The sequence below is a fragment of the Thunnus thynnus genome, chromosome 2 (genome assembly GCF_963924715.1).
Source record: "Thunnus thynnus chromosome 2, fThuThy2.1, whole genome shotgun sequence".
NCBI lineage: Eukaryota > Metazoa > Chordata > Actinopteri > Scombriformes > Scombridae > Thunnus > Thunnus thynnus.
This window is the reverse complement of record NC_089518.1, coordinates 39200294-39227036: the sequence shown is the minus strand read 5'-3', so window position 1 is coordinate 39227036 and position 26743 is coordinate 39200294. Positions and strand designations below refer to the sequence as shown.

The 26743-nt window shown below is 44.9% G+C and overlaps 1 protein-coding gene and 8 non-coding genes across 16 annotated transcripts; 8 read left to right on the top strand and 1 right to left on the bottom strand.

The window, feature by feature from the left end:
* Positions 1-57: 57 nt before the first annotated feature.
* On the bottom strand, positions 58-14652 carry LOC137170586 (protein NYNRIN-like). Of its 8 annotated transcripts, none has more exons than XM_067574104.1 (4): positions 9442-13869; positions 7850-9343; positions 7344-7772; positions 58-5574 (listed from the first exon to the last, which is right to left on the bottom strand). In XM_067574104.1, exon 1 carries the CDS (start codon positions 12871-12873, stop codon positions 11164-11166), a length of 1710 nt encoding a protein of 569 aa, XP_067430205.1. In that variant the 5' UTR covers positions 12874-13869; the 3' UTR covers positions 58-5574; positions 7344-7772; positions 7850-9343; positions 9442-11163. The 8 variants fall into 8 exon arrangements, with proteins under 8 accessions (XP_067430205.1, XP_067430189.1, XP_067430197.1 ...); XM_067574088.1 differs by having other exon boundaries at positions 7344-8610; positions 8957-9343; XM_067574096.1 differs by having other exon boundaries at positions 7344-8610; positions 9150-9343.
* A 3343-nt stretch (positions 14653-17995) lies between these two features.
* Positions 17996-18068, top strand: trnaa-agc (transfer RNA alanine (anticodon AGC)). Its single transcript has one exon. It is a non-coding gene; the product is annotated as a tRNA-Ala (tRNA).
* Positions 18069-18253: 185 nt separating this feature from the next.
* On the top strand, positions 18254-18335 carry trnas-gcu (transfer RNA serine (anticodon GCU)). Its single transcript has one exon. It is a non-coding gene; the product is annotated as a tRNA-Ser (tRNA).
* A 655-nt stretch (positions 18336-18990) lies between these two features.
* On the top strand, positions 18991-19072 carry trnas-gcu (transfer RNA serine (anticodon GCU)). The gene has a single exon. It is a non-coding gene; the product is annotated as a tRNA-Ser (tRNA).
* A 467-nt stretch (positions 19073-19539) lies between these two features.
* On the top strand, positions 19540-19621 carry trnas-gcu (transfer RNA serine (anticodon GCU)). The gene has a single exon. It is a non-coding gene; the product is annotated as a tRNA-Ser (tRNA).
* Positions 19622-20794: 1173 nt separating this feature from the next.
* On the top strand, positions 20795-20867 carry trnaa-agc (transfer RNA alanine (anticodon AGC)). Its single transcript has one exon. It is a non-coding gene; the product is annotated as a tRNA-Ala (tRNA).
* A 488-nt stretch (positions 20868-21355) lies between these two features.
* Positions 21356-21437, top strand: trnas-gcu (transfer RNA serine (anticodon GCU)). Its single transcript has one exon. It is a non-coding gene; the product is annotated as a tRNA-Ser (tRNA).
* Positions 21438-22467: 1030 nt separating this feature from the next.
* trnas-gcu (transfer RNA serine (anticodon GCU)) lies at positions 22468-22549 on the top strand. The gene has a single exon. It is a non-coding gene; the product is annotated as a tRNA-Ser (tRNA).
* Positions 22550-24134: 1585 nt separating this feature from the next.
* On the top strand, positions 24135-24216 carry trnas-gcu (transfer RNA serine (anticodon GCU)). The gene has a single exon. It is a non-coding gene; the product is annotated as a tRNA-Ser (tRNA).
* Positions 24217-26743: the final 2527 nt, after the last annotated feature.

Sequence of the window (26743 nt, the reverse complement as noted above, 5' to 3'; positions counted from 1 at the left end):
GCTGAAGAGACACTGTGGAAAGAAGTTTATCTTTTTAAAAATAAAAGCATGCTAAGAATCTTTGCTAAAACTTTACCAAGATAAGCATAATATACAGAGTGAAATAGTAAGTAGTTACAGAGTGAGGATACATAGCTCCAATATGAATTTGTTGCAAACGACGGTCAATACAGCGAGCTATCAAGTTGTTACTCCTTTGTTACTTGCTTAATGTTCGCTAACTTACGGTTTAAGTGAGGAAAAGACAAGAGGATAGGCTATTTGACACTAACATTATACAGTGGAAACAGCTCATATAATCACAGTTACAGTGATCAACCGCTTATATGGATTAAAAAGCTCGGGACAGAATCATTCCTATACAAATGCTGTTTAAATAATTTGCTTATAGTAAGCAATAATCCACTTACAGTGTTCATCTTGGGTCTTTTCATACATGAAAACATGGGGGGAAAAATAAAAATATGGTAACTATTTTTATTTTTTTATTTTACTCCCATGATACACATATGATATTGTGATTAGCAGCTGTGGCTCCATTATCAGGGGTGTGGAGGTGTGGGGTGTGGGTGTGTTTATAGCTACATAATAGCTACAGTAAATAGCAAAGCTGGTCATTTCATTACTTTTTTATTTGTGTAATAAATATACAAATGTCAATTAGATGGTTATCTGCATGAGAAACAAAGAAAAAAATTGGTTATAATAATCATCTGCTTATATTTATTAATTTGACCCAGACGGACGTGATCACTATAAGCGGTTTCCACTGTACTAACTAGTTGACGAACCAGCCAGCCAAAGTGTGAACGAGTGAAAGAGATATAAATAATGTCATTGACAGCTCTTTACATACTTTGCTTTTATATGCCTCTTAAGTATTTCAAAGCAATCATATCAGAAGGGATAGATTGTTTATAATCAGCTCATGTCAGTGAAAAGGTCTAATTGTGTTGATCATAACGCTACTTTATATCCCTCATTTCCTCAACATGTAGATGGAAATAAGACATTTCTGAAGGCCAGTCAGGTGAGAAGATTTTGCCAGTTCACACAAATACAAATTTAAACTGGTTGATCACTCAGTAAGCCTTGAGTTCTTGTAAAATCTGAGTTTAATAGAATAACGTGTTACTAAAAACAGGCGAGGAGAGGAAGAGGAGGAAGATGGAGGAGACTGACAGGCTGAAGGAGCAGGTCTGATGGAGGTTAGTGATCAAGAAGAAAGTGAGTGGGAGTTGTTTAAGCTTTCAGTTAACATTAATACTGAACTTTATGACATAGGCCTATTACCCATACTAGGAATAAACTAGCCTAAATGATGGTAGACAAAGACAAACTGCACTTTGCAAGTTTTATTATTTCGGATTATTTATATTGCATTACACAATTTCTCACGTGTAAACATGATATTAAACTGCAATACAAGTCAATGAAACACTACATGTATTACTCTGCTGCTGCTGTTGACACAGTTGAAGGGTTCAAAGGTGAAAATAAGCCCAGTGCTCAAATGTACAAAATAATAAAAACCAAACACAAACATTTTAGCAGTTATTAACATTTATTATAAACAGAAATCATTTGAATCTATCAGCTCATGTGAATTATATCAAAAATACACCATTAAATGATCTTGTTAATTTAGTTATGCCATTATCACAGTTTAGCTAACGTTAGTCTGTTACTAATCTCATTCACATAGACTATGCATAAGAAGCTCCGGTCTGTTATAAATCTAGTTTAACACTAATGTAACATGCATGCAAATTAATTATTGAATTAACATACACATGAAATGTAACTTGAACACATGAAACATTAGCTAAATAACAAACGCATTAAAACATCGGTGCCTCCGTCACCCTGACTGATAACCTGTGAAACAGAGAGATGAAGGAGTGATCTGCCCGTTCACCACCACGCTAACGGCGCAGAGAGTCTTCAAGTGTGACATCAACACACGTTCATGACCTACAGTGACGTAACGACTCTTCCTACTTTTATAGTTTCCTTGGCTGTGATACTCTGGTCTGTCTAGGTAAGTTTTGCTATTTGCTATTCTAAATCTAATTTTTTATTTACATTTTGAAAGGTAATATACGATCAGTATCCTTTTATCATATCTTCCGTCTCTCCTCCATTAACTAAGTTTCCTCATATTAATAGCAACCGTCACATTACTATAATACAAACTGTGTGTACATGATTATTTTCTCCTAGAAATTCTGCCATTTTTTATCCCAAAAATGGAGGATGTGGAAAGTTTGTGCTATTTCTTATTGTTGTCAGCGTGTTTGTTGATTTGAGAAAGGACCAACTCCTAAGTACCGCCTGTCAATGGTGTCATACCTCTTCTACCAAAGAGTATACACACACAAGATGCATGTGTCAGCGTTGTGGTTGTCCTACATGATGGTGTCATAAATTGACTTCAGTTTTAAAACCACATTTTTACGATGAACTTTAGATTTTGGTTGTTTTTGACTAAATCTTTTAACTAGATGAAGGATTTTAGTCATTGGATGTTTGGATCTTAAGTTACCAGAGAAACAAGCTAAGTAAACGTTAGCAGCAGCTCGGTTAGCAGCCCCTACCTAATTGATACTACTACACTTATCAATACCCTTTACTGGTCCGCTATCAGCCTGACCAGATCACTGTGGTTGTGTAAAACACACCAGTGGTGGATGAGACACTGCAGGCAAAGCAGTTGAAAATATCACATTTCTACATATTGCTTTTTAAACAGGTAGTTTGATAAAGTACTTATTAAATTTTTACTTGTGAAGGTTTTGTTGTGAGCGTAGTCGGCGAGTAAAACGTCATTGTCACAACCCGGCTCAAGGCTGGACAACGGAGGGGAGACCACACATAACGTGTAACTGAAAAATAGATTTATTGTAGCCTACATAACTAAGAGATAAATGAAACTAAACACAACATGGTGGAAGCCAGAGGAGAGAGGTTAAGTGACTGACTGCCACCAGCTCAGTCTCACGATACCAGACATCGGAAATCTCTGATACCGAAGTCTGGAGTGTCGAAGTCAACTCCCTGACTACATGACTACATGACTACGTGATTGCCACCAGCCACCACCTCCATATAGAAGCCCTTCCAGCTGAACTGAATCTCCCTGATTTAACCCGACTCTGCTCACCAGACTCCTGCAGGTAGAGGACGATGAGTCCAGAGACGGTCGTCATGTTATCTTTAACTTTACCTGGTTCAACATTGGGCTTGAAGATAAGGGAGATTTGCCGAAACCCCAACTGACCGTACTTATGAAAAGTGTTTCCTCTCTCAGCTCAGAGCACAGAGTTGTTGAGTAGTGTTAGTGCCTGTATTAATATATATACATACATATGTTTAAGTTCCAAAGGCCCATTAAGGCAGACAAACGTGTGGAAACAGGGATTGATTGGCCAAGAGGTGGCAGTCCATTTATTATCTGAAATGTTTCATCATCTTCATCAAATATATAAACCCCTGTTTGTCTACTTTCTCCGTTTCCAGTGTGTAATGTGTTTGGGTCAGTGTTGGTGTGTCACATTCCTCTCACTCATCTGATCAACATTTATGAGCCCTGAACTTGTAATGTTTGAGAAATGTTTGTTCACTTGTGTTTAAAATTATTTAAAATGTCTTTGTCGGTCATTTTTCCTGCTGTAATGTAGGTCAGTTCCAAAGAAACTAATGTTCACTTGTTTATTGACTTCAATAACAATATGTATGCTGTGACTTTGCCTCTTCAGAGGTTAAATCTGATTAATATTGTTGTCAAAGTACAGCTGAGAACCATTTAGCTCCAAATGAGGGAGATTGATGCCACCTGAGTCAAAGTGGCTCTAATTGCAGAGACCATCCCTGATTGGCTGCAGACAGCAGGTGATGGAGAATAAAAGGTTTTGGGAGACAACAAACAGGTTGGACTGTTTTTCCTCTCCAGGAAAATAGAGAATGACCAGTGGACTGAACTTTTTTTTAATATTATCTGCAGAAGATCCTAAATGATAAACCTAATGAAATTGCTTTTGTTTCTCCTTTAATAGCTAAATACTTTTTTTTTTAATTCTAAAAAATTAACATCTACATGCTGGTCCACGTTCCACTCACACTACCAACGATCCTGTTTTTAGGTTAATTTGTCCCTTTATCAAATAAATCAATGCTGCTAAATGAGGCTTGAGATTTTTGAAAAGTTTCGAAATGTTAATTCAACACCAAGTACAAAAACAACACACACATCACACCATCTACACACCAAGCAGACAAACAAGTAAATCACGTCCGTCTCTTTTGTCTTGTTTTTGCTTCCTCTGTGTCCTGTAATGGAAAGTCACTCTGAGCTGCCGTTGGACTCTTTCTCCTCCTGCTGCTGACACTCCTCCAGAGCTTGCTGGGCTTTTGGGGGGTAATTTTGCTCTTTTCATGGCTGAGTTTCTGTGTTCTGGACATTACAGACTTCCATTCTTCCATCTTCTCACTTGTGACCCCCCCTCTCTTCTCCATCAGCCACTGCCTGGACTGTTAACCATCAGGGGCTGAACAGAGTCCTCTTCATCAAAAACCTCTTTAAAAACGTACCTCTAAATAGACTGTTTCCTTTTTTCTTGTATGTGAGGGCTACACATTGTTTAAAAAAAGTGAAAATTGGAGAAGAAAGGAAGTGTTTGGATTTGATGTCCCATATAATCTGCACATGAATATTTCAGCCACTCAAATGTCTCAAATCAAAATAAGCATCATATCAGATTTACTACCATTATTACTGTGGGCCGACATGATGGTAAAACGGCAGCTAACTACTCAAAGTGAGTAAACCTTCATCATTTGGTTGCAAAATCATTGCATTGACCTACAATATATGATTACACAATATACTGTATATTAAACCTGACACTGACCTACAGTGGTGTGTGTGCCAACTGTTTAACTAATGTTATCAGCTCAGCTAGTGTCTAAAGCTTTGTTTTATGGAAGCTTTCAATGTATGACATGTCTTAAAAGGTACTGAATTCGTTAATTTAAAAATAAGGCCTTAATTGGTATAAAAATGTCTTAAATCTTTCAAAAGTCGTAAGACATGGGGAGTATGTTTTTATGAATCTTTTTATCTGATGTTACAATTTAAGATCTTAAAATAACTGGTAACATTAGTTAAGTACTTAACGGAGCGCCTCTCACGTTAAAGTCATGCAGATCAGAACCAGCAACACTCATTTTGTCTGTCAGACAACGTTCAGGTGAACATCTACACTGAAAGCAGGTACTGTGGTGTCTGAACACAGTCACGAAACACCAGTGACGACGTTTACATGCACAAAATATTCAGTTTGTTTCACAAGTGATATTGATATGACTGATATAATAAATGTACAGTTACAGACACATCCAGTACCTCGGTTGTCCCATGATGTTCACTACACTGCTGAGTGTTTTTGGTGCATCAGTCAGGATAATAACTAAACTCGTCCGTCTCCGCGTGGAGAAGACTCACTCTGAACATCTCTCCACTCGTCCCTCAGTCCTCTCCTCTGTCTGCCTTCCTGCTCCAGCAGCTTATTTTACCTGCGCAGGAGTAAACAGGCGAGAGGGCCGAATGAGCTGCATTCATGTCCAAATAATGCTCCTAAAACCAGAATAATAGCAGCATATCCCACATGTCTTTATCAGAAAATGCTTTATTTGGAATAAGGCCTAATTCGAAATATCCAAACAGAAAATGCTGTTTACATGACCTGTATAGTGGAATATTAGTGTGCATGTAAACGTCCCCACTCATACAAGTCAAATGAGAGTAAGAGATGTATTACGTCTCCCCAGTGGTGCAGTCAGTGAGTCGCCTTTTCTGGGGATACTAAAGGTTGAGGGTTCGAATCCCCAGGTTGCCAAGTCCTGCTTTCCAACAATGTAGAGATTCATTCATGTTTTCGTCTGAAGGTGCTGTGCTCTAGTTTTTTTCCTCCTTAATGATATGCACCTTTTGGTGTTATTTGAGCTTCATAACAGTTCATTGTACTAAGCAGTTGTTTGCTCATTAGTTTGTTATTCACATGAACTAAAATCCACCAGAATGCAGGAAATCAAGTCTTTGTAAATAAAATGTTCCTAGTGGGAACTCTCAGACCTCCACTTAAAAAGCCTGACTGGGACTATATTTCACACTACAACTGGCCTGAATGATTTTCCCAGTCAGCCGATGTCATTAAACATGATTTGAGCCTATTACCTGGTTTAACCATCAAATAATGCTTTAAATACTTTAATAAACCCAAACAGATCTACACACGCAGCTGAACGGTGTTTTCATTTAATTTGTAGGTGAAAAAAGTTTAAAATGGCAACAATATTAATGGTTAAGTTAAAGGAACATTAGGTCATACTGTACACACACAATATAACCACGAAATCTCATCTTAAAATTTATGATGGCATCAATATTAACCGTGCTGCACGCTCGCTGTTAGCCATCAGATATGATCAGAAACACAACATTTCAGGATATGTTGACAATTAATCACACTTGGTGTATCTGAACCGTTACTAACAGTTTAACATCTCTTTAATGGATTTTACATCAACTTTTCATGTTACTGGGTTTCAAAGGCTGAATTTAGCTAACGTTAGCACAAAACAACAGCAATTCTAGCTAACGTTAGCACAAAACAACAGCAATTCTAGCTAACGTTAGCACAAAACAACAGCTAGGAAAACTCACCAACTACCAACTGTTGTTCTCTGTAGAAATGATTGAGTGCAGTTGTTGAGAGTTATATTAACATTATACGGTGTATATTTTTAATAACGTTACTCACTGCTCTCTCACTAACTCTCAGGTTGCAGATGTTGATGCTAAAGGCCTTTACACATCAGGCTTTTTATTCACACAGAACGTGAATATTATGAGGTGAAAAAGCAGTTTTCACACAGCGAGTAAAAGCATCAACCAATCAAAGTGTAATCTACACACACAGCTGTTTATTGTGAAGGCCAACGTGGGATGTTGACGTGAGATAAATATTCTGCTGGATGTGTTTTTAACTACGGTGGGCAAGAAATAAAGCCAATGAATCAATATTGATTCATGTATCATATTCATCATCATGTATTTATAAACTGTGGATTTCTTCCCGTGGAGCCGACATGTCAGTCAGTCTGGTGAAGGCAGTTTGGTTGGCTGCTTGAGCAGAATGAGTCGTCTCAAAGTCGTGTTTCTGATGCAAATTTGTATCACTGCCAGTGTGAATAGTTTTAATGTTTTTGCATTTCCGTAACATTTATTAAAAGAAACAAAAGAGCATTCTGAGAGGACAAAGTTGAACAAAAGACTTATTTACATTTCTCTGTGTTCTCCTCTGGCTCCATCGCTCTCCTCCTCTCTACCTGCCACAGGTCCACAGTCTTCCCTTCATAAAGGATACAAAAGTGTTCTTTCTTATCGTTGATAGTGTGCTGGCTTTATCCAAACTCTTTCTGTGCAGGCTGGCCACACCTTTGGCAGACCCTAAGTTTATGAGGCTTCAGGCTGCTCGCTGTCCTGTTGCTTCTTCAGCCTCCACAGGGTCGTCGGGGGGATTTTGATGTCTTTCGCTGCCCTGACCTCCTGCAGCCACTGCTGTTGCGTCCTTCCACCAGGCCCCAACTCCAGAGAACAGAAAAACTGTCCTCCATAAAATGCGTGCCGGGTGTCCAGGTGTCTGGGTTCTTTCTTTTCAGCCTCCTGCTCCAGGTGCCTGTTTTTTCGTCTTGCTTTTTTGTGCTCCATCCTGCACAGAAAGAATGAAACACAAGCAAAGTACATTTCAGGCAGTACAGTGAGAATTACATCGATGTTATTAATTACTCGATGGAGGCTGTGGTTCTGTCTGCTGGAGGCCGGAGGAGCAGCTGATGGCTTTGCCGCCGCCTCGTTGTCCTGGCCGTACAGCACATACACATACAGCGTGTACATCTGGGACCACGCCTTCACCTTCTGCTTCCTCAGTCACTGCAGGTAACTACAGACATGACAAGAACAACAAAAAAAACCCCCGTTAGCTCCCATTGTCTCCTGCACCATCGCTTGCAATACTTAGTTCAACTCTCGCCGCTGGTTGACTCATACAGGGACCAGTACGTCTCCCTGGCGTGAGCACCGAACCCCACCAGCGTCTGATCCATACCCCTCACTGACTGAGCGCCCTTGTGCATCCTACGCCGCTGGATGGCCGCCGTCATCTCTGGGAACAGCTGGGCGTAGGAGACAAGTACAGCTGCTATGTTGGTGGTGAGGGGCGACTGAGACGTGTCCCCGCCTTCCCTCTCCTTCTGGTGGGACACCAGGATGACAGGTGTAGCCCACATCGTTGCTTAACAGCCGTTTAAACGTTTGACCCCGGTACTGGCCAAACCGGAGCACATTCTCACTGAGCACCAGCTGCCAGCACTTGGAGCCTCCTCCGAGCCTTCGCCTCCTCCCTCATCCTCTCAGGGATCTTCACCCGATACGCCGCAGCTGACCCTTACCTGTGGGAGGCTTCGGCCAGCCTTGACGCATCAGATGAAGGCTGGAGGGCGAGTTCAGACGACGAAGGCTGGGTTTGAAAAACCGGAGTGAAATCCATTCTGCAATCAGTCAGAAAACATTTATTATTAATGTTGCCTTTATCTTATTGGGACCAAAATAATTGTTAAACACACCTTCAGAATATAAACAAATCCATTAAAATGTCATCATAATTACTTCTGTGTAATGTGACAGCGTTAATGATAATAATCTGTTTATTTTACTGCACAAACAGAACTGAGTTTATAATAATAATAATAATAATAATAATAATAATAAAAACCCAAACAGATCTACACATGCAGCTGAACGCCATTTTCGTTTGATTTGCAGGCGGAAAAAGTGTAAAATACCAACAATATTTCCTTATATATTTCTCTGTATATTAAAGAGTATGGTCTTGACCTGCTCTATGTGAAAAGTGCCTTGAGATGATTTTTGTTGTGATATGGCGCTATATAAATAAAAATTGATTGATTGATATATTCCGCTGCCCTGATCTCCTGCAGCCACTGCTGTGACGTCCTTCCTCCTCCAGAGAACAGAAAAAACTGTCCCCTATAGAACGTGTGCCCGGTGTCGAGGTGTCTGGGTTCACCACAGATGTCGCAGGAGTCCCCAGGCTTCCGCTGTGTGATTCCCTGAGCTTTGGAGAGGACCTCCCTGTTCTCCTCTGTCCTCTTCTTCCTCCTATACAACATAAACCTTGTGGGTTTTGTGAATGTTGAGGAGCCTGCAGAGGTGGAGGCAAGGATCCTCTCCTGTGGCTGCCTTCTTCAGCTTCACTGACGTCTGGCAAGAGAACATTAAATTGTCATTTCAATAATACTTTTCTTGAAATGAAATGAAATATAAAATGTTTGCACAAGTATGCCAGCTACTGTGCACACCTTTTCTTTTCTTGTCAGCCTCCTGCTCCAGGTGCCTGTTTTTTTGTTTCACCTTTTCGTGCTCCATTCTGCACAGAAGGAAAGTACATATTTTAAGGTTCAAACAGGCAGTGCAGTACAATACAGTGAGAATTATGAGACAATGACAAAGTCATACATCAAGCTCTAACCTGAGAAACCGATCCAAACAAAAACTTCTGCATCACTGTGTTGGGCTTGAAAGGAGTGTGTTTGGTTATTAGCTATAATTTATAATTATCAGAGATAATTATGAATTATGAAATTAAAAATTATTAACTTAGTTAATAATGCGGGGCACCACCCGGAGACTGGGACTAATAACCAACTGTAAAGGTAGTCTCATAAACAAAGTATTCACTTAAGGGGAGCTAATACCTGGTGTATCAGCACCTCTAAGTGAATGGTAAAGGTGAAAGTCCGAGCACTGGCTCCCTCAATCAGCCATTTATCACAATAACAGATGCACAATAATGACAAGAAACTTCTCTTTAAAGCTATAAATAGTATTTATTAACTTAACAAAGTCAACAATTTTTTCAATCAACAAATACTATACTACCAACTAATACTAGCGAAAAACACATAAAACAGCAGCTGTGTAAAGGTAAATAGGTAAACCGAAGTGTGTGTGAGAAGATGTAAGAGTAAGTGTAAGCGTGTGTGTGTATGTGCGTGTGAGTCACAAGATGGCCGACGTGGATCACGTGACGATACAAGTGACTCAAGATGGCGCGGCTTCCGGGAGAAGTCGCATCACGTGAGAACAACCGGCGGAAGACGCCACAGAGTTCCAGTTAACAATAGCAGACAACGCCGACCAGTGGTCGGTGGCGTTTCTGCACTCACGTGTCTGATGGCGGATAACAAAGGGGCAAGATGGCGCTATGGCCCTCTGTTATCTGACTATCAGATGTGTGGAAAACATGCGTAGTTAGGTGGATGTGTAAGTGTATGTGTGTGGGTGTTAGTAAGAGAAGGAAAGAGAGGAAGGGAGATCGACTCTCGGTCCCGCGACCGTGAGGGGAGAGTAGCGGTTGCTTTGTCTACAGAGAGCGGGAGTACGGACGGTAGTCGGTACGCACACTGTCTGGTTGTGGACTGACAAAGCAACTTACTTTCCACTTGCCATGGCACAAACACAGAAATCCCGAATGGGATAACACAAACAGTTTAGCATGGTGAACACAAACTAAACAGGCAGCAACTTAAAACACACACTCCTCAGAGTGCAGCAGCAAACGGGACTCGGCGGTCCATTAAACACACAAAAACAATACAAGCACTAAGCTCATAAACACACAACTCTAATACTATCTCTGCCCAGACAACCTCTTACTTGTGTCGCTCTCCGGAGCTGGTCTGAGGAGTGGGGTGCTGGCCACAGTCTTCAGAGCAACTCAAGGGCCAACTAATCCATGTAGGAGGTGTGACCAGTGGGTTACATAGTCCATATCCTTGAAACAAAGAGTCCATGATACCTGAGGAAAAGTCAGAGTCTGTACAGTTCAGTAAGCAGAGGTTTTAGTGTCTGGGCAGATAAGCACTGAGGTTTCGTCTGGGCAGAATGTCTCTAAACTATGCTACACATCAAAAGCAGGAAGAAAAATACATTCAGGTACGCTTACAATCCTTTGCTGCTCAATGTTCACCACTGGCACTAGGGGAAAGCCCAAGGTAGGGGTGAAGAAAAGCAGGAGGGGGTTAGAGGCTGTCAGGCCTACTCCTGGAGAGGACTGGTGTTAGTACGAGGGGCAGATGCAGACTGGTGCGTGAACACCCTCTTGGAACCACCAAGAGGGTGTCCAGTCTGGCCTGCAACCTGCGAATGTATCTGAACATGATGTGCGCAATGACTGCCGTGATGACCCAACCATTAAGAAGGAGCCCAAAGGCGGCCCAACTGACATTATGTTCCTGTGAAGGTGACGACCTGTGGCTAAAGTAAGCCGTAGTGAGTCCAGACGGTTTGAGACTAAACTTCACTAATTTGGTTCCCTCAGCTAGGAGCTGTTGCTGAAGGGTGCCGTCAATGGTTAAGTTGTGACCTCTGAATGCGTCCATAATCTCAATCTCCTTGTCGTGTTGGTCAGGGTTGAGATGATGGAGGACAATGTCACCAAAGTGTATGGTGGCTCCCTGAGGAACTGTCAAGAACATCGTCTGGTTGGGTAGGGTCAATTTAGTGGTTGTGTCATGACGATCGTAGGCCGTTAGGGCTTCGCTAGCAGGTAATCGAACGAGCCATCGATTACCTGCTCGTTCTACCTTAGTGTCCATACCTTCGTCTTTAACAGACAGTCTACCCTGACACTTTTGTTCAGAGGACTCGGCTCTTAGGCCACAGAGATAATTGCTAACATCCCGAATGAAGGGATTGCCTGGACAAACCCAGTGGACGTCCTTAGTTTTGGTGCACAAGTTAAGGTTGGGACTAAGGTAGAGCGAGGGGTCATCGTCGTGGTATGCGAGTGTTGGTGGTGTCTTGAGGTGGACATGAGTGTTGTCTTGCCAAAAACCAACATTCAGCACTGACTTTAACCTATACACATTCTGCCGTTCTATGATAGGAAGGTTGAGAAGGAACCCTATCTCCAGGTTCTGTGGGTTCACATAAACCGGGATTGCACTACCAAGACTATATGCCAGGTGAGTTTGTGATGACTGTACCACAGTAGTTGTTGCGGATCTGAGGGTTTGCTCGACCAGGCTCATGGGAACGAGGTAGGTCGGTATTTGCCCACCGCTCAGGCTGCTAACTGAGGAGCTAATTTCCCTAAGGAGGTCCTGCATTAGATCTCTCACTACGCGTACGTACATAAAATCATCCCTGACTACTTCTGACAATGTCCCTAAGGCATGCAAGGTGTTATTGATGAGGGCAGAATGAAGGTTAACAGTTACTATGGTACCCTGGAGGGTTTTACCCAAGTCCTGTAATTGTTCACGCTGGATGAGGAGTCTCTGTTGGATTTCTGGCATTTCCTCACTGAGTTCGCCCATGTGCCTTTGAAGGGCTTTAATGCTGACAGAGTTGGCAGCCAAGAGTCCAATTGAAAACAGCGATCCAATGGCCGAGACTGCGGTGAACAGTCCTCCAAGGAACCTCTTTGGTCGTTTCCCACTACTGAGGTCCTTCTCTGTGACCAGGAACTTCTGCAGCTGTTCGAGCACGTGGATGGTTGTTTGTTTGGCGTGCTCAACAGTGTCATGCGTTTGGGTTCCGCTTAATCTGCCCTCCATCAGGCATGGAGGCAGGTGGATGTAGATTCTTTGGGTGTACCGGCTGCACCGGGTAATTAGTCCCGGTATCTCCTGCAGGACGATACCGGTTGGAGGGCCAAGGTTGACCACATCAGTGGGCACAGCAACTCGTAGGCTGAGGAAGATGCCAAGGATCCAAGGGAGTTTCATCCTAGAACAGACCAAAGTGTTGATTACTTGTCAGGAAGGGGAAGTAGAGATTAGATGTTAGTGCATGCCGGCGGGGAGGTTGGAGGCATGCATCTGTCCCTACGGAGCTACAATGCATCGTCTTCCCCCCTTTGGGGTGCGGACTGCTCCCCCCTTTCGGGTGTGGAGACGGCCTCTCCCCTCGGGAGTGAAAACGGACGGAAGAGCTTGATCTGGTTTGCATGGACCCATTTGTAGGTTGGCGCCTGACTCGGTTTGGAAACTCTGATCCGGTAGGCTACTGGAGAGAGCTTTCCCACAACCTCATAGGGGCCAGCCCAGCTGGGTAGGAACTTCTTGGACTGTCCTACCGGGTTGGCAAACCTGAAATAGAGCACTTTGTCGCCTTCACTGTACTCACGATGGGACGTTTTCCTATCGTAATAGGCCTTTGCTCCTCTGGCACTGGTTTCCAGGTTCTCCTGGGCCCATGCAAACGTGACTCTAAGATGGTCTCGCAGATCAGTGACGTACTGATGTGCTGTGTAGGCCGTTGCCACACTTACATCCTCTGGGCAATACAGAAGATGTAACGGCAAGGTCATTTCCCTCCCAGTCATCATTTCGAAAGGTGTCACTCCCGTAGAGCGGTGCGGGGTAAACCGGATGGCCATCAACACCAGAGGGAGTTTCACGTCCCAATCCTTGCCACTACCACTAACATACTTCTTCAGCATGCTGATGATAGTGCGATTGGCACGCTCGACTTGACCTGATGACTGGAGGTGGTATGGGATGTGGAAGTTGACTTCCACTCCCAGAATCTCGAACATGGCTGTCATGACACTTGAGGTGAAGTGAGTGCCTCTGTCTGAGTCGACGGAGAGTGGCAGCCCCCAGTGGCTGAAGACGTGGTTTAGCAGCAGGACTGCTGTTGTCACAGCCGTGTCGTTGGGCGCCGGAAGACACTCGACCCACTTCGTGAATGAGCAGGTCACAGTCAAGAGATATTTGTTACCTCTTGAAGACTTGGGGACTGGACCAATCCAGTCCATCTGGAGGTGGGACCCGGTTCAAGGGTCGTGAAGGTTGGAATTGACAGCAAACCAGACATCCTTGGACGTAGAGTTGCGTGTCACGGGCCATGGATGGCCAGTAGGCAACCTGCTGCAGGGTTTTAAGAGTAGCCTTGTAGCTCCGGTGACCCCCGACAGGGGAGTCGTGGGCATGGGCCAGTATCACCCGCCTATGGTCCGTCGGGACGACCCAACGAGCCGGTCCCTGACCATCAGGGCTGTAGACCAGCAGGCCCTTGTCAATTCTGAGATGGGGTTGGACATGGCGAAGAGCCTTCAGCTCTTTGGACTCATTAGTCGATGGTTGAGGTGTTTGCTGTGCCGTGGGATCTGCCATTAACTGGCGGATAGCTTGTATGGCAGGATCCCGTTCCTGCATGGCAACCAAGTCGGCATCTCCAGGTTTCCGACCCAAATGCACTGTCTGTGCGCAGGTCTGAGGGTCCTCTTGTCTCTCTCGCGCCTGTCGGCGGGTGATGGCATTCACCGTGCTGACTTGGGACGTCGGAAGCCAATCTTCACTGAACTCCCAGGGTGTCCCCTGCTCGGCGCCTAACTTGGCTAACCGGTCGGCTTCGTCGTTGCCATCCTTATCGGGACCCGAGATCTGGGAGTGACCTTTGACTTTCTTCCAGTACACAGTCATCCCATGGTCTATCACAAGGCGGTCGCAAGCCAGGAAGAGTTCAGAGTGTTTGACTTCCTTGTTCCTGGCGTTCCTCATGCCATTTTCCTTCCATGTGGGAAAGTGTGAGATGAAGCTGTGGCGAGCGTAGTTGGAATCGGAGCAGATCACTAGCTGTCCAACAGCCAGGCGAGTGGCTTGTTGGAGGGCGATGAGTACTGCAGCAATCTCCGCGTACTGGCTTGTCTTTGCGCCTAGCTGGTAGTGGTTCGGTTCTTCAACCGTGCGGTTGGCCCAAACAATACCAACTCCTGCCTGGACTTGGCTCTCATGGTGGAACGCCTTAAGTCCTCCTTAAGGCGTTCCTTCCTAGTGAAGTTCCTGGCTTTACCTGACTGATTCAGGTGCTTAGTGTTCTGCTCAGAGTCCTGCCTTCGTGGCTTAAAGTGGTCCTGGTTCTGCGCTGGGCTGCCACCTCTTTGGCTCTGTGCTTCCCCTTGCTGGCGAGGTGGTCGGTGTCCTTGGGGCCCCGCTCTGAAATTGCCCTTGGTGCGAGGCACTTCGTCGCCTTCCAGCATCAAGGTGTCGTTTTCTGAAGTTCAGACCTCAAGGACTCTGGCTTCCGTCTCATGCCCTTTGGTTGGGCGGATGCGTGTTTCCCATGCCATCTGAGAGTATCTCCTGATTTCTTGCGTCGTGTAGTTACCGGTGCGGCAGTGCATGGTAACATCGTACCGGATGCTTTCATGGAGATTGTGGAGGAAGAGGGATCGGAAGGCTTGCTCCTCTTCCAGGCCAGGGGCATTGCGCCCTTGGAAGTAGGCGGCTCTCAGACGCCTGTAATACTCACGCGGAGGCTCGTGCTTCCTCTGGGTGATAGTAAGGGCACTGAGAGTGGTGGAGGCTTCGTCTGTGTACAGCGAGTATTCCTCCCGCAAGGCTCTGCAGAGGGCTGGGTACCAGTCTCTGGTCTCCGCTGGCAGAGTTTCCATGAAAACATGGACTTCTCTTGCCGTGGTTTTCCACACCAGCTTGAGCTTCTCGCGTGGAGAGGCATATGGAAGATCAACCAGGCACCGCTCAATCTCCCTGAGATAATCATCGATGTTTGACTCGTGATTTCTCGGGTCGAATTGCTCTACATCACGGGTGAGAGACTCGATTTGACGGGTCCTCAAACCGTAAGTTGGCGGCGGCAGGCCATCCGGATCTTCCATCATCCCCTCATAGCCAAACTCATCGTGGTGGTGGTGGTGAGACCGGTACCCTGCACTTTGCAGTGTGGAGGGAGTCTGGTTGTAGCACTGATCCCTTTGTTTCAGGGCAGACTGCAACATATCCCTGGATGGCGGAGCGGTCGTGCTCCGTGAGTGGACCGTTGAGGACACTTGGTATGTGTCCGGAATGGGGAGGTGGTAGGCTGCGTCACCAGGGGTCGCCGTCATTCCTGGGAAACAAGGACGGCTCCGCCAGCACCACGCACCGGAGGACCCGCTGCTGGATTTCACTGACGGACTTTGCCACACACATCGGTTCGCTCCAGAGAGCGACACAAGTAAGAGGTTGTCTGGGCAGAGATAGTATTAGAGTTGTGTGTTTATGAGCTCTTAAAACACACACTCTGAGGAGTGTGTGTTTTAAGTTGCTGCCTGTTTAGTTTGTGCTATCCCATTCGGGATTTCTGTGTTTGTGCCACGGCAAGTGGAAAGTAAGTTGCTTTGTCAGTCCACAACCAGACAACGTGCATACCGACTACCGTCTGTACTCCCGCTCTCTGTAGACAAAGCAACCGCTACTCTCCCCTCACGGTCGCGGGACCGAGAGTCGATCTCCCTTCCTCTCTTTCCTTCTCTTACTAACACCCACACACACGCACATACACTTACACATCCACCTAACTACGCACGTTTTCCACACATCTGATAGTCAGATAACAGAGGGCCATAGCGCCGTCTTGCCCCTTTGTTATCCGCCATCAGACACGTGAGTGCAGAAACGCCACCGACCACCGGTCGGCGCTGTCTGCTATTGTTAACTGGAACTCTGTGGCGTCTTCCGCCGGTTGTTCTCATGTGACACAACTTCCCCCGGAAGCTGCGCCATCTTGAGTCACTTGTATCGTCACGTGATCCACGTCGGCCATCTTGTGACTCACACGCACATACACACACATGCACATACACATACACGCTTACACTTACTCTTACATCCTCTCTCACGCGCGCACACACACACACACACACACACACACACGCACATACACATACACGCTTACACTTACTCTTACATCCTCTCTCACATGCACACACACACACACACACATGCTTCGGTTTACCCATTTACCTTTACACAGCTGCTGTTTTATGTGTTTTTCGCTAGTATTAGTTGGTAGTATAGTATTTGTTGATTGAAACAATTGTTGACCTTGTTAGTTCTTGTGGAAGTTAATAAATACTATTTATAGCTTTAAAGAGAAGTTTCTTGTCATTATCGTGCATCTGTTATTGTGATAAATGGCTGATTTCACCTTCACCATTCACTTAGAGGTGCTGATACACCAGGTATTAGCTCCCCTTAAGTGAATACTTTGTTTGAGACTACCTTTACAGTTGGTTATTAGTCCCGGTCTCCGGGTGGTGCCCCGCATTATTGACTAAGTTAATAATTTTTAATTTCATAATTCATAATTATCTCTGATAATTATAAATTATAGCTAATAACCAAACGCACTCCTTTCAAGCCCAACAACTGTCTCTGTGAAACAGTGAAATAATCAGGATAATGTCAGGCAGCTTTTTGAACCAAATGTCCAGAAAACCAGGTTTCCTTCAACCAATCAGCATTCTCTCTCTGCATTTTACAGCAGCACTTTCTGACCAATGGTCATCAATGTCACCTGTTGAAGGCCAGACTTGAAGACAACACCTGTGTGTGTGTGTGTGTGTGGACACAGAGAGCAGAGGCTGCAGTGTGAGAATGAACAGAGGAGAATCTCACTTTTAAAAATGCAACTCAATTGATTCCTTTCAACTCAATGATTAATAAAAGCCAACAGTGAGAGATTTCTAACAGATACAAAATACTTCAATAAGAAAGAAATACAAAGAAATTCATTACAAAAGGTTTGGAGGACAAGTGTTTTGTGCAAAATGAGTTACAGTTTGTGCTGTTTGTGCTACAGTCTGAACAGAGGGTGGCAGCAATGTCCCACAGTATTTATATAACAATGAAGGTCTAATATGTGACATTAATAACAGCTGTAGCAGACGACTGTCTGGTCCTCAGTCAACACTGTTTGCAATACAAAGACAGAACTGATGTGTCGACCTTCATGACACAAAAGGACAGGAATCTAAAGTGTGATTGTGTTCTTCATTCAGGACTCTATTATGTTCCATTATGTACAGTCTGTCTGTACAGAACAATATAATAGTGATGCACAGGGGAATTAGCTCAAATGGTAGAGCGCTCGCTTAGCATGCGAGAGGTAGCGGGATCGATGCCCGCATTCTCCAGAAGGTTTTCCCTCTGTGTCTATGTAATATCCCCAAGAACATTATTGTGCACAACTACAAATAACCCAATCTGTACAATTCATTCAGGATTCACATATTCAGTTGCCATGTCAACTGACTTCATTGTGTTTCATAGATTTTCCAAACAGTGACATGAGTGAATGGACATTTAAACAGTGTCAACAGACGAGGTGGCCGAGTGGTTAAGGCGATGGACTGCTAATCCATTGTGCTCTGCACGCGTGGGTTCGAATCCCATCCTCGTCGAGTCAACTAAACTTTAACCTGCTGTATTTACATGTCATCAAGCTAACTGGCTCGATTAAGGCCTTGATATAAAGCAGTAAATTCTCCTACAGAAGTCGTCCTTGGAAACTGTTTGGAAAAGGGCACTTTCAAAAAATACTTGGCAGGTGATTGGATGAACCATCACTGTCTTACCTTGCAAGGCAGCTGGATTTAAGAGATCACAAGGTCACACAAGAATCCTGATAGGACATTGATTGGTCCAAACCACTGGTGGTTCAGACACAAGTGCATCAATTGAAGCCTGACAAGATGGATTCTTGCGTGATCTCCTGATGTTGTGATCTCGCAAATCCAGCTGCCTTGCAAGGAAATCTCTGACCTTTTGCATAAACTTTTCTCAACTTCCCTTTGAGTAACAGTGGCAGTTTTTTCAGAGTCCACATCACAATGGAAGGCGTCCTTTTGTGTCTCCAGTGTTGGAGTCTGTATGTGTGAACTGGCTGTTAGATTGTCAGCTATGATTCAATCCTTCCAAAGAGGTTCCTCAACTATTCACACCTTCAGTCCCGTGACTCTGACCACTCTCACCACCGCCATGTTACCAGACGTCAACGTGTTTCACAGATTGTCCATACAACGCCACGACTGTATGGACATTAAAACCCTGTCAACAGACGAGGTGGCCGAGTGGTTAAGGCGATGGACTGCTAATCCATTGTGCTCTGCACGCGTGGGTTCGAATCCCATCCTCGTCGAGTCAGCTTGACTTTAGTCTGCTGTGTTTACATGTTATTGAGCTAATTGGCTCCATCAAGGCCTCCATGCGGCAGCATTTAAGGCAGTGAATTCAACTCATCTAATCAGAGGATCCGGTCAAGGAGGCAAAGTCAATCTGCACACCACCAACCAATCACAAGCCTTCTTGGAAGAGATCCCTATGATACTTAAGAGAGAACAGAGAGTCCAAAATGGAGGAAGCTATCGTAGCATGTTGGATGACTTGCACCGCTGGCTTCTTTTACCCTCCTCTTTCAGAGTAAAAGCTGCTCCACAACAGAGAGCTGCTTTGCACTCAGTTATGAGAGAAGGCCATGATACTGCTACCTCTTTGAATGAGCCGTGTATAAATGTCAAGATGAGAAAACAGAGAATTCCTGGGAGTTGTTGTGAATGACTAGCGGTGGCCCAGCCAGACTGTATGGACATTTAAACCCCATCAACAGACGAGGTGGCCGAGTGGTTAAGGCGATGGACTGCTAATCCATTGTGCTCTGCACGCGTGGGTTCGAATCCCATCCTCGTCGAGTGAATTTCACTTTAATCTGCTGTGTTTCCATGTCATCGAGCTGACTGGTTCCATGATTAAGACCTTGATTTACAGCAGTACATTCAATTCATCCAATCAGTGGGTCCGGTTCAAGGGGGCAAAATCAATCCACACACTGCTGACCAAGTGTGAGCCTTCTTGGAAGAGATCTATATGATACCTAGGAGGAAACAGAGAGTCCAAAATGGAGGAAGCTATCCTAGATGTGTTGCACCACTGGCTGGTTTTACCCTCCTCTGTCAAATCAAAGCTGCTCCACAACAGAGAGCTGCTTTGCACTCAGTTATGAGAGGAGGCCACGATACTGCTACCTCTTTGAATGAGCCGTGTATAAATGTCAAGATGAGGAGACGGAACAGCAGAGAGAAAACAGAGAGAAACTCTGGGAGCTGTTGTGAATGACTAGCGGCGGCCCAGCCGGCTAGCGAGTTAGCGCTTAGCTGGCCAGCTACAGCAGTTCACCAACCAGCCCCGTGCATGTCACTACGTCACCAAGTTTTTAGCCCCACCTAACAGCCCCTGCAGCCAGGCCTCTCTGCGATGGACAGTCGGGTCTCCCGGGACCTCTTTCCTTCTCCCGCTCTCTCTCCCTCTTCCACTCAGGACTTTGTGTCGTTTGGGTCCTATGGATGCCTCATCCAGACCTTTCTGATTACGACTGTCTTACCCACGTTCAGATGTAAAACTGGTTTTCCACATTAACTGGACTTTCCCTACATAAAGTAGAAGGAACAGTTAAGTCTTTTGGAGAATGTGGGCATCGATCCCACTACCTCTCACATGCGAAGCGAGCGCTCTACCATTTGAGCTAATTCCCCTACGAAAAAACAGAAGATATCTCGCTCTGTGCTGCACTTCTCTCCCTTCCTCCCCTGTGCAGGATTCCTGTTCTTGGTGGGGGGAAAACCTATCTTTATTTGGTGTCTCCATTTAGGAAAGACACCAACGAAACCCTCCAGACCTTCCAGGTTTGCGTGAAGACCTCCCAATCAATTGCGCTCTTCACGCCTCTGTTCCAATGCCATCCTCGTCAGGTCATGTTCAATTCAATCTTCTGTCTTTACACGACTACAAGTTAACAAGAAAAGCCACATTTCAAGACTGCAGGGGGGAGTGAAGTAAAAGTGAAGAGAGTGCTTTATAGATCATAGGGGAATTAGCTCAAGTGGTAGAGCGCTCGCTTAGCATGCGAGAGGTAGCGGGATCGATGCCCGTATTCTCCAGAAGTCTTTCCTACTGTGTCTATGTAATAGTCCCTGGAACTTTCTCATGCACTACAACAAACAATCTCACCTTTACAATTAATTCAGAACTAAGATAGAGAGAGTCCTCTTACATGTAATGTCAGCACTCTGCTGGCATGTTTTTTTTCCCCACACATCTCTTTTTTCAATCTCCCCCTCTCGTCTTAACTTCAGGATAAAGTTGAAGTTCTCTCAACTTCCCTTTGAGAAGCAGTGGCAGTTTTTGAAAGTCCACGTGATAATGAAAGGCGTCCTGTTGTGTCTCCAGTGTTGGAGTCTGCATGTGTGAACGGGATGTTAGACTGTCAGCTATGATTCAATCCTTCTGAAAAGGCTCCTCAACTATTCACACCTTCAGTCCCGTGACTCTGACCGCTTTCACCACCGCCACGTTACCCGACGTCAACGTGTTTCACAGATTGTCCATACAACGCCACGACTGTATGGACATTGAAACCCCGTCAACAGACGAGGTGGCCGAGTGGTTAAGGCGATGGACTGCTAATCCATTGTGCTCTGCGCACGTGGGTTCGAATCCCATCCTCGTCGAGTCAGCTTGACTTTAGTCTGCTGTGTTTACATGTCATCGAGCTGACTGGCTCCATGATTAAGACCTTGATTTAAAGTAGTAAATTCAATTCATCCAATCAGTGGGTCCGGCTCAAGGGGGCAAAGTCAATCCACACACCGCTGACCAAGGGTGAGCCTTCTTGGAAGAGATCTCTATGATACCTAGGAGGGAACAGAGAGTCCAAAATGGAGGAAGCTATCCTAGCGTGTTGGATGTGTTGCACCACTGGCTGGTTTTACCCTCCTCTTTCAGAGTAAAAGCTGCTCCACAACAGAGAGCTGCTTTGCACTCAGTTATGAGAGGAGGCCACGATACTGCTACCTCTTTGAATGAGCCGTGTATAAATGTCAAGACGAGGAGACGGAACAGCAGAGAGAAAACAGAAAAACTCTGGAAGCTGTTGTGAATGACTAGCGGTGGCCCAGCCGGCTAGCGAATTAGCGCTTAGCTGGCCAGCTACAGCAGTTCACCAACAAGCCCCATGAATGTCACTACGTCACCAAGTTTTCAGCCCCACCTAACAGCCCCTGCAGCCAGTGTATGTAATAGTCCCTGGAACTTTCTCATGCACTACAACAAACAATCTCACCTTTACAATTAATTCAGAACTAAGACAGAGAGAGTCCTCTTACATGTAAGGTCAGCACTCTGCTGGCATGTTTTTTTTCCCCACACATCTCTTTTTTCAATCTCCCTCTCTCGTCTTAACTTCAGCATAAAGTTGAAGTTCTCTCAACTTCCCTTTGAGAAGCAGTGGCAGTTTTTGAGAGTCCACGTGATACTGAAAGGCGTCCTGTTGTGTCTCCAGTGTTGGAGTCTGTATGTGTGAATGGGCTGTTAGACTGTCAGCTATGATTCAACCCTTCTGAAAAGGCTCCTCAACTATTCACACCTTCAGTCCCGTGACTCTGACCGCTCTCACCACCGCCACGTTACCCCGACGTCAATGCGTTTCACAGATTGTCCATACAACGCCACAGCTGTATGGACATTGAAACCCCATCAACAGACGAGGTGGCCGAGTGGTTAAGGCGATGGACTGCTAATCCATTGTGCTCTGCGCACGTGGGTTCGAATCCCATCCTCGTCGAGTCAGCTTGTCTGCTGTGTTTACATGTTATTGAGCTAATTGGCTCCATCAAGGCCTCCATGCGGCAGCATTTAAGGCAGTGAATTCAACTCATCTAATCAGAGGATCTGGTCAAGGAGGCAAAGTCAATCTGCACACCACCAACCAATCACAAGCCTTCTTGGAAGAGATCCCTATGATACTTAAGAGGGAACAGAGAGTCCAAAATGGAGGAAGCTATCGTAGCATGTTGGATGACTTGCACCGTTGGCTTCTTTTACCCTCCTCTTTCAGAATAAAAGCTGCTCCACAACAGAGAGCTGCTTTGCACTCAGTTATGAGAGGAGGCCATGATACTGCTACCTCTTTGAATGAGCCGTGTATTAATGTCAAGACGAGAAAACAGAGAGAATTCCTGGGAGCTGTTGTGAATGACTAGCGGTGGCCCAGCCAGCTAGCGAGTTAGCAGTTAGCTGGCCAGCTACAGCAGTTCACCAACCAGCCCCTGTCACTACGTCACCAAGTTTTCGGCCCCACCTAACAGCCCCTGCAGCCAGGCCTCTCTGTGACGGACAGTCGGGTCTCCCGGGACCTCTTTCTTTCTCCCGCCTGCTCTCCCTCTTTTACTCAGAACTTTGTGTCGTTTGGGTCCTATCGATCCAGACCTTTCTGATTACGATCGTCTTACCCATGTTCAGATGTAAAAATCAGATTTCTACGTTAGCTAGACTTTCCCTACGTAAGTAGAAGAAATGCTTTAAAGTCTTTTGGAGAATGCAGGCGTCGATCCCGCTACCTCTCACATGCGAAGCGAGCGCTCTACCATTTGAGCTAATTCCCCTACGAAAAAAAGGAAGATATCTAGTTCCATGCTGCACTTCCCTTCCTTCATCCCCTGTGGAGGATTGCTGTTCCTGGAGGGGGGAAAACCTATCTTTATTTGGTGTCTCCACTTAGAAAAGACACCAATGAAACCTTTCAGGTCTGTGTGAAGACTTGCTAATCCATTGTGATCTTCACTCATCCCGCGAAAAGAGTGCTTCACAGCTCACAGGGGAATTAGCTCAAATGGTAGAGCGCTCGCTTAGCATGCGAGAGGTAGCAGCATCGATGCCCGCATTCTCCAGAAGGCTTTCCTTCTGTCTACATGTTAGTCTCTGGAACTATCCTGTGCAAAACAACAAACAACCTGATCAGTACGATTAAATCAGAATTGAGATAGAGTCCTCTTACATGTAATGTAAACACTGTTTGCATGTTTTTTCTTCCCACGCATCTTTTTTTTCAATCTCCCCCTTTTGTCTCAACTTCAGCATAAAGTTGAACTTTTCTCAACTTCCCTTTGAGCAGCAGTGGCAGTTTTTGAGAGTCCACGTGATAATGAAAGGCGTCCTGTTGTGTCTCCAGTGTTGGAGTCTGCATGTGTGAACGGGATGTTAGACTGTCAGCTATGATTCAATCCTTCTGAAAAGGCTCCTCAACTATTCACACCTTCAGTCCCGTGACTCTGACCGCTCTCACCACCGCCACGTTACCTGACGTCAACGTGTTTCACAGATTGTCCATACAACGCCACGGCTGTATGGACATTTAAACCCCGTCAACAGACGAGGTGGCCGAGTGGTTAAGGCGATGGACTGCTAATCCATTGTGCTCTGCGCACGTGGGTTCGAATCCCATCCTCGTCGAGTCAGCCTGACTTTAGTCTGCTGTGTTTACATGTCATCAAGCTAACTGGCTCCATTATTAAGGAACATTTAAAGCAGCAAATCCAATCAGGAGCTACTGAAGGGAGCAAAGTCAAACACAAATTTACTCAGGACTTTGCATCATTTCGTTCCAATTGATACTTCATCCAGACCCTTCTGGTCCTCTTACACATGACCAGGTGTAAAAATGGTCATCAGTGGCATTGCACTTTAAGGTACTTCCCTTGTGGCTTCAGCTTCAAGCTGTGATAGTTGCTGCTTGGGTAAAGTCTCCCAAGGAACAAGGGTATCGTTCCTGCTACCTCTCACACGCAAAGTAAGTGCTCTACCATTGGAGCTAATTTTCCTTTCAACACGTTTAGCTCCACTCTGCACTTCTCTTCCACTCACAGCACAGAAACAGCCCTCCTCAAAGTTACCAACAACCTCCTCCTCCCCTGCATATTCACAAATATAAAAAGAAAAACACAAAACAGCAAAATACAAACGCACAATTAAAAGACTGTATAAAATATATTTACAAATAAATCATCCAAAAGGTGCAACAAGTGAAACTATTAAAATAAACCTAAAATTAACACAACAGAGCTGTATTATGTAACCAAATAAGACTAAGACAAATAAGACAGGATTTATTTATTTTATTTTTTATTTTTTATTTTATTTGATAGGGACGATGCAATTTAACATAGTTTTGATACAGAGCATGAAATTGATGTACTGCACAGAGAGTTTAAAGGCAGTGTCAGCATACTGAATACTGACTGAAAGACTAAGAAAAACCTATCTGCCAGCCACAGACAACATTTACTCAGCATTTGGCAGATGGCAGGTGTTAATTTCGTTACCTGGATGTGTGTTTATACCTCAGAAAAATACTGCACAAATTATCCCACACATCAAATGCCTCCTGACCACTGCAGATCACATGGTTATTCACTGACTGCAGGTTTTCACCTTCCCACAGCAGCCTGCATTCTGCATCACCAGGCCTTATGACAGTTATGCAGAATACAGGCTGCCACAACCAGGAGGTCCGCTTTCTCCATTGATGTGTATTATACAGCGGAAGATCCTCCATCTCGCCGCCAGCACAATAAAGGCCATCTCCACTGTCATGAGAGCCCTCGACAGCCTGTAGTTATATGTGGCTCTGTCCCGAGAGGTTTCGTCCTTCAAAGGGTTTCAGGAGAAATGGCTTTAGGGGAAATACTGCGTCAGCCACTATGACATGCAGCACCTGCCCCAGGAACTCAGTGCCTGGCAGGGGTGTTGGTGGTGGTACATGGAGGGTGTTGTTCTCCAGCCCCCTGCGCAGGGCGGAGTTTCTGAACACGCCACCATTGCTGGTTCTGCCAAAATCCCCTATTTGACTTACCAGGAACCTGTAGTTTGCATCCAAAAGGGCCAGCTGTGCAGTCGAGAAAGTCCCTCTATAATTAAAATAGAGAATTCCACTCCTCGCTGGAGCTATGATTGTTATGCTTCCCATCAAGCACTCCAATGCAATTGGGAAATTGCCACTTCTCTCAGAAGCCCCTGGCCACCATAGCACCAGGTTTCTTCGATTGGTTGAGGGAGGAAGATTTTCACGTGCTTTTCAATGGCCCCGGTGGTGTCCAGGAAACAGTCTGACACTCTTGGACTTTTATTGCACACATGAGACTAAAACTCTTAAAATCAGAGAGGTGTTTCAGCTCCAGTCTTGAAGGGCTGCTGTAACTTCTACAAACCACTAGATGTCACTGTGCTGACATGAGTGTTTCTATTTTCAGCTCTAAAAGCAGCCTCGACCAGGGAGATGTAGTGAGGACAGAGGAGGAGGAGGAGGAGGAGGAGGAGGAGGAGGAGGAGGAGGAGGAGGAGGAGAGAGGTCTGGAGGTATGGAAAGTGGGGAGAGAGCAGAGAGAGAGAGGAAGAGGGAGGGTCACTACTACAGCTCCAAAAGAAGGAAACAAGATAATCCACCACAGAAACCTGTAACGAAGACCTCTATGAAATTCTTAAAACACCTATTCAACCCAGACCCAGACGAAACGTTTTTGCTAAGTTTACTGCTGGAGTTCAAGCAAGTCAAAACTAACAAAGGCCAGCTGAAAGCACAGCTGTTGGCCTTAATTTTAAATTGGGATAGCAACCAGGTTTTTCACCCTCCCACCGAAACATCCCAGCCCACCACAGCCCTTACTATTTCAACAACCCAAACACCACCAGTAATCAGCCTTTGAAATGTCAATCTTTGAACTGGTATTAACTCCTGTGTTCTATGCTGTGTTCTTATTATTTATTACCGTCTCTTAATGTATCTATTATTACGAGTTTGATCAGTTTAATTGCCCAAATTTACTGGAAGAATTTTGAATGGAATAAATAAAAAATAATACTTTTTACCTAAATCTTGTCTTTTTCATTTACCTCAATGTGATATCCAATCTCTGTTTTGCCTCAATAGGATCTAGATAGGTGGTCCTTTGTTTGCAAAGGTCCTGACCTACATATGACAACA

Excerpts from the sequence above, each read along its gene's own strand:
- LOC137170586 (XM_067574059.1), bottom strand. The coding sequence starts at position 12,873 with ATGAAACTCCCTTGGATCCTTGGCATCTTCCTCAGCCTACGAGTTGCT.